Source organism: Nanorana parkeri, unplaced genomic scaffold (genome assembly GCF_000935625.1).
Source record: "Nanorana parkeri isolate BGI_ZX_2015 unplaced genomic scaffold, ASM93562v1 scaffold277, whole genome shotgun sequence".
Taxonomy (NCBI): Eukaryota; Metazoa; Chordata; class Amphibia; order Anura; family Dicroglossidae; genus Nanorana; species Nanorana parkeri.
The window spans coordinates 771,695-777,190 of record NW_017306545.1 but is presented as its reverse complement, the minus strand read 5'-3'; the positions used below and the strand labels follow the sequence as shown (position 1 = coordinate 777,190).

At 40.4% G+C, this 5,496-nt stretch overlaps 1 protein-coding gene across 1 annotated transcript in view; it reads left to right on the top strand.

Annotated features, from left to right (window-relative positions):
- Positions 1–5,015, top strand: part of OTP (orthopedia homeobox) — an 8,808-nt gene extending 3,793 nt beyond the window's left edge. Inside the window, exon 3 of the mRNA XM_018557273.1 lies at positions 4,391–5,015. Coding sequence (XP_018412775.1) covers positions 4,391–4,909 — 519 coding nt within the window. The 3' untranslated portion in view covers positions 4,910–5,015. The remainder of the gene's footprint in view (positions 1–4,390) is intronic.
- Positions 5,016–5,496: the final 481 nt, after the last annotated feature.

Below are 5,496 nucleotides of genomic sequence, written 5' to 3'. Positions count from 1 at the left end.
AACCCCCGACCTATGGATTTGTTCTCCCGGTGCATGAAATCTCCGGCTCTCCTACGGAATGATCGTGTCATCTGGCACATCTTAATAGGGGACAGGCGAGGAGTTTCTCTCCGGCTTTCTAATGGAATGGAGAAATTGCATGTTCTCCTTCTCCCAGCACTATTAACGTGTAATGAATTCGGCCCCGAGTTCACGGATGGCTGATCGAAATGAACCTCAGATCCCAGCTTTAATACAACTCTCCAGATTTCCTACCAAATCTTCACATTAATCATCTCCAATAGTGAGATTGCAATGAGGTCTTTATAAAGGTTGTCTCTAAGAAAGGGGGAAAAAAATGCCATCCTTCCCTCTCTGTGTACTGCTCGCTTCTCTCCTGCTCCATCCCTAGCCCATCCGCAGAGCTCGAATTAAACGCCTAATATATTTTCAAATACCTTTCCAGTATGTCTATATTATAGCTCGTCTCACGCTTGGCACTTAGTTCCAAAGAATTGAGGAGCCTCTGTTGCAAAACCTGGCCTAACACTTCTACAGGTATTTCAATATCCCCTTAAATCCCGAGGAAAAGTCACAGGATATGTAAATATGCTTCTATGTACAAAGACATCTGACTTTGTTTATACAGTATCTAGCCCTAGCAATGAATCTGTAGGGAACACGTGGCCAAAATATTAACTTACCACTTGATTTGTTTAAAATTCCCTAAAACACAAGGAAATATAACAATGAATTCTTCAATTTTAGACTAGTCTGGCCTTTGTCCATGGCTCTTCAAGCCTGGAGCCCAACACCTCTTAGGCAATCCTCTGTTTCTAAACTAGGCCAAATGTAATATTATAAACACATGTATATCAAGTCCTTCAGCCTTTGGGAAAATATTGTCTATTCTTTTCTGTATGGCTACAGAACTGTTGTAATTATTCTAGAGCACAATTGAGGGTTATTAATTAAGGTGAGGCATTGATAAGCTGGTACCCACATGGCACCCAGAATTTGTGTTTCTTTTTCCAAAAAGAAATAAAATATGATTTGTCACTAGAAGTAACTTCTCACTTTTTTTCTCTTTTATAAATTACCCTTAAAAAAAAAGCAGGTGACACAAAATGTGTCCAAAAGTTGCTATTCTGTGTAGAGGTATTTAAACCTCTCCAAAAGCCCTGATAGGGTTCCCAAGATTGGCTCTTGCTGAAGAATTCTGATCAACACTTTTGACCACAATTACAAGGAACATACATACCCCTGCCATTGACACTCTGCTCAGGGTTGTATTTTTTTTTAGGTCTCAAGACTATTATTTTGCTGTAACTTCTAAAAAAAGAAATACATTAATGACCAAAATGTGATGTTATGATCTCACATAGGCATCAAACGACTTTTAGCCACAGAAAAGTCAAAGTATGTCTAGCTGTATTCATCTGCAGTGGCATCTTGCTCATTCCCCACAATAAGAGCTGTCTCCAGCTCTTCACATAATACTTAGGCTGGAGCTCTTCGCACTGATGTTTAATGCCTGTGCTATCAGCCCTGATGGATGTGCAGAGCAGCATCTCTAGTAAAGCATGACACATAAAATGATATTTTGTGTCTGCAATTCTAGCAATCACCCCAACATAATGGAGCAAAGTTCTCTATTATTCATGGAATGTTTACATCCTTAATAGCGCCTAGATTTCTTTAATGGCTGACAATAATTCTTTCTTTCTTGTTCTCAGAATGTGTCATTAAATACAGCAACGGCAACACAAATGCACAATTGTACTAGATCTTGTGTATTAGCCAGATGCTGGAGGGGAGCTCATAGACTCCAATACAGACGTCACTGATTAGATTGAGAGTAGAGAGTAATGAGAGCAGGGAAGAAATGAGATGGTGTCTGAAATAATTCCATTGTTCTTCGTGTTTACGTTGTAGGGATTGTGTCTGCCTCAAATATAAGAAGTAAATAGTTTTCTATTATTGTGAATTAGAATTAGAAACGGAAGGGTTCACCCGATATAGTCAAATATTACAGGTGTCACCTGCAGATAACTCGGTACATTATACAATTCTATAAGAAACTGTCAAAACAACAAATGCATTACACCCTTTTTACCCTTAAATGTCCCTACATTGAAATAGAGAAAAATGCAGCTATAATGACAGAATCAACAAAAATAAGATGCACTATATATCAGCCTTGCCCTAGCTCCCCGAATTTGTATTCTTCTCTAATCTATCCAAGAAGAGTAAGCCAGCTGTGTTCTTGGTTTTTGTTTTCCAAGTCAAGGCAAATCCGAAAAAAAATATTATTTAGATAAATCAAAATAATAATAATAAAAATAAATAAATTAATACATAAACGAATAACGAATGGCCCTGGCAAATGTTTTTCATTCCAATTCAGGTCTTCTGCATGTCTAAACAGAATCAAGCTAGATTTATCCTTGTTACATTCCTGTCACAGATTGTATACTGTCTTGTAATAATAAATAGTATTTGTAAAACTGGTAAAGTCTAGGGCGATGCTTTGCGATTTATTATTGTGAGCGAAAAATACAGGGGGGACGTGTTAGATTCCACTGAGGGGGCAGAGACAGTATAGTAAGCCAAAGAGACCTGTCACTGGTTTATTTTCTTGCTTAGTGTGAGGTATATTTATAACATTATTTATATTATGTGTATATTACTCTCTCTGTACTCCTTATCGAATGCCCATCAAACTGGTAATTCTGTGTGGATTCTGAGTCCACGAATAACCACAGACACTACAAGTCCCAGCACACCTTTTTAAATAACTGGCTCCGTGAAAGGCAACTGCAGAAATATGCAGAGACAATGAAACGGATTTCCTAAAGGAGTAGAGAATCATCAGATTATACATAATGAGAATATTCACTTTAATTATCCAGTCATGTGAAATGCAAATTCCTGTTTACTTATTTCATCTGCAGATGATTGGAAAGTGATGAGCAGAAATTTTCTTTTCACATGACTGCATGTAAAGTCAATATTCACTCTGTTTATTTTGTGATGATTTTTAACTCCTTCAGTAAATCAGCCCAATAATGGGTCAATGTGCCCTTGGGCTGTAATAATATATGTTAGCTATAATTTCATCTATGATCATTCTGTGACAAGCAGCACAAAGCATCCGACCAGCGAGACAAGCAAAGAATGGGGACTGGGGGATAATTTTTAAGGTGATATTATACTAGATCAGGTCCTCCTTGTTCTGTTTGTTTCTATTACCATTTCTTTTAAAAAGAACATTTGTAGATTTGCTTCCTGTGCTTTTCAGAGGTTAGAATGTTGGAGGGGGGGGGACCGTGCTCTTAAGATTGGAAGAGATGATTGTCCTTATATCAAATGACTGTGCCCAGCACAGGTCAAATGTATTCATGAGATCACAATGAGAGAGAATTCAGTTCGTGTGCCCCTGTGCCCCCCTACATATATCAATGAGAGGGGTGCCCATCAGCCGGCCATAGACGCCCTCAGGAGGAGCCAGGACGTTGCAGGGTGAACAGAAGGGAAATGAGAACTGGAGGAAGGCAATAGACAAAAATCAGCTCCACACCTCTCTCTGCATTACTATGCTTTCAAATGAATACAGTAAAAATCTACTAACACTATGACTACCAATCATCATTATGTAAACTGATTATGATTGATTATATTTGATGAACGCGAATTATCCGATAACATAACAGAATTTTATTATTTCTCACTCCCAAATAAAGAGCCCATCTTTAGTGTAATCAAATGCAGTCACACAACACAGGCTGGTTGTTACTGTATTGTATTGTTATAAACAGAAACAATATTGTGTATTAAAAGTAGGTGTGGTGTCACATTTATCGTGCGGTATGGAGCCTAGGCACAGGAACCAGGAGCTGTCCAGTGCTGAAATCCTTTCACAATTCAGCCCAATAGCAGACAATTCTTTAGTTTAAAATTGCTGAAGTCTAACTAGTTAAATAGGAAAACATCTTTGTAAATATTATATATATACCATAATGCAATATGTGGTCATACCTCTCTTTAGTTTCGCCAGGCTGGTACCGATACGATTATATGATATTCCCATGTTTTGGGGGAAAAATACCAAATTTATTTTGATTTTATTTCTTAAATGGAATTATTTATTTACTGTAATTTTACCATGTTATATGTGTGGCATTGGAGCACTACCTTTTTATGTTATTTCTGTCATTTTCCCATTCCCGCATATATATATGTGTGTATGTATGTATATATATATTTCATTTTCTCTCCTGATATTTGGGATGCATGGGGGTTTACCACATGTTTTTATTTGTTCAGCAGGCATCAATAATGTATTGCTTTCCTTCGGCACTCTGATCTAGCCCGAAAATAACCAAGTCTGGTCTATGTTGTGTTTTTCTAGGTCTGGTTCCAGAACAGACGTGCTAAGTGGAAGAAGCGCAAGAAGACCACCAATGTATTCCGCTCCCCCGGGACTCTGCTGCCCACCCCAGGATTGCCACAGTTCCAGTCAGCGGCAGCCGCCGCGGCAGCAGCAATGGGCGACAGTCTATGCTCCTTTCACGCCAACGATACCCGCTGGGCCACGGCCGGAATGGGAGTCTCCCAGCTTCCCTTACCTCCCTCCCTTGGAAGGCAACAGGCGATGGCTCAGTCTCTGTCCCAGTGTAGCCTGGCCGGTGGCCCTCCTCCCGGCTCCATGGGTTTGTCCAACATGGGCTCCAATGGCTCGGGGCTGCAGTCACACCTCTACCAATCCTTCCCCGGCATGGTGCCCACCTCATTGCAGGGTCCCAGCAACGTGACGGGTTCCCCGCAGCTCTGCAGCTCTCCGGACAGCAGTGATGTGTGGAGGGGAACCAGCATCGCCTCCCTACGCCGCAAAGCACTTGAGCACACAGTCTCCATGAGCTTTACTTAATACCCTATTTGCCCCCCTCTGCCCCATTATCTGCCCACCACTGTCTCTCCTCCCAGTCTATCCTGGACACTCCAGCAGAGGCAATGCAATGCCGGTGATCGCAGCATTTCACTGACAGACAGGTGAATGCTTTTCACAGAACCAGGGATTTCTTGAGGCTCACATCGACAGCAATCATTAGCAGAGCTGAGCCTCAGAGTTCCCTGCAGGCCCCTTTCAGAACAATCATAGAACATTGAACAGTCATAACGGTTTTCTGCCTTGGTTAAATGTCATTCTCATAGTTACCAATAAAAAGAAGTAACCCTTTGTATCCCTTTATCTGTCCCTGTGCCAGATTCCCCTCTATCATTGGGATTTAATAAACATGAGCAACCCACATTTAGTTCTTGGACGTTTGGGGTTTATAAAAGCCACAAGGCAAACACAGCAATTCCTTGTTTTTGTGGCTGTTTATGAAAATGATATACAATGAAAATGATAGTTTACAAATTAGCATCTGAGGCTACATGCTCACAGCCATAAAAACAAAACACAATGCACAGCGTTTTTGTTTATGGATCGGAATGCAGATGTATTGTTGTCAA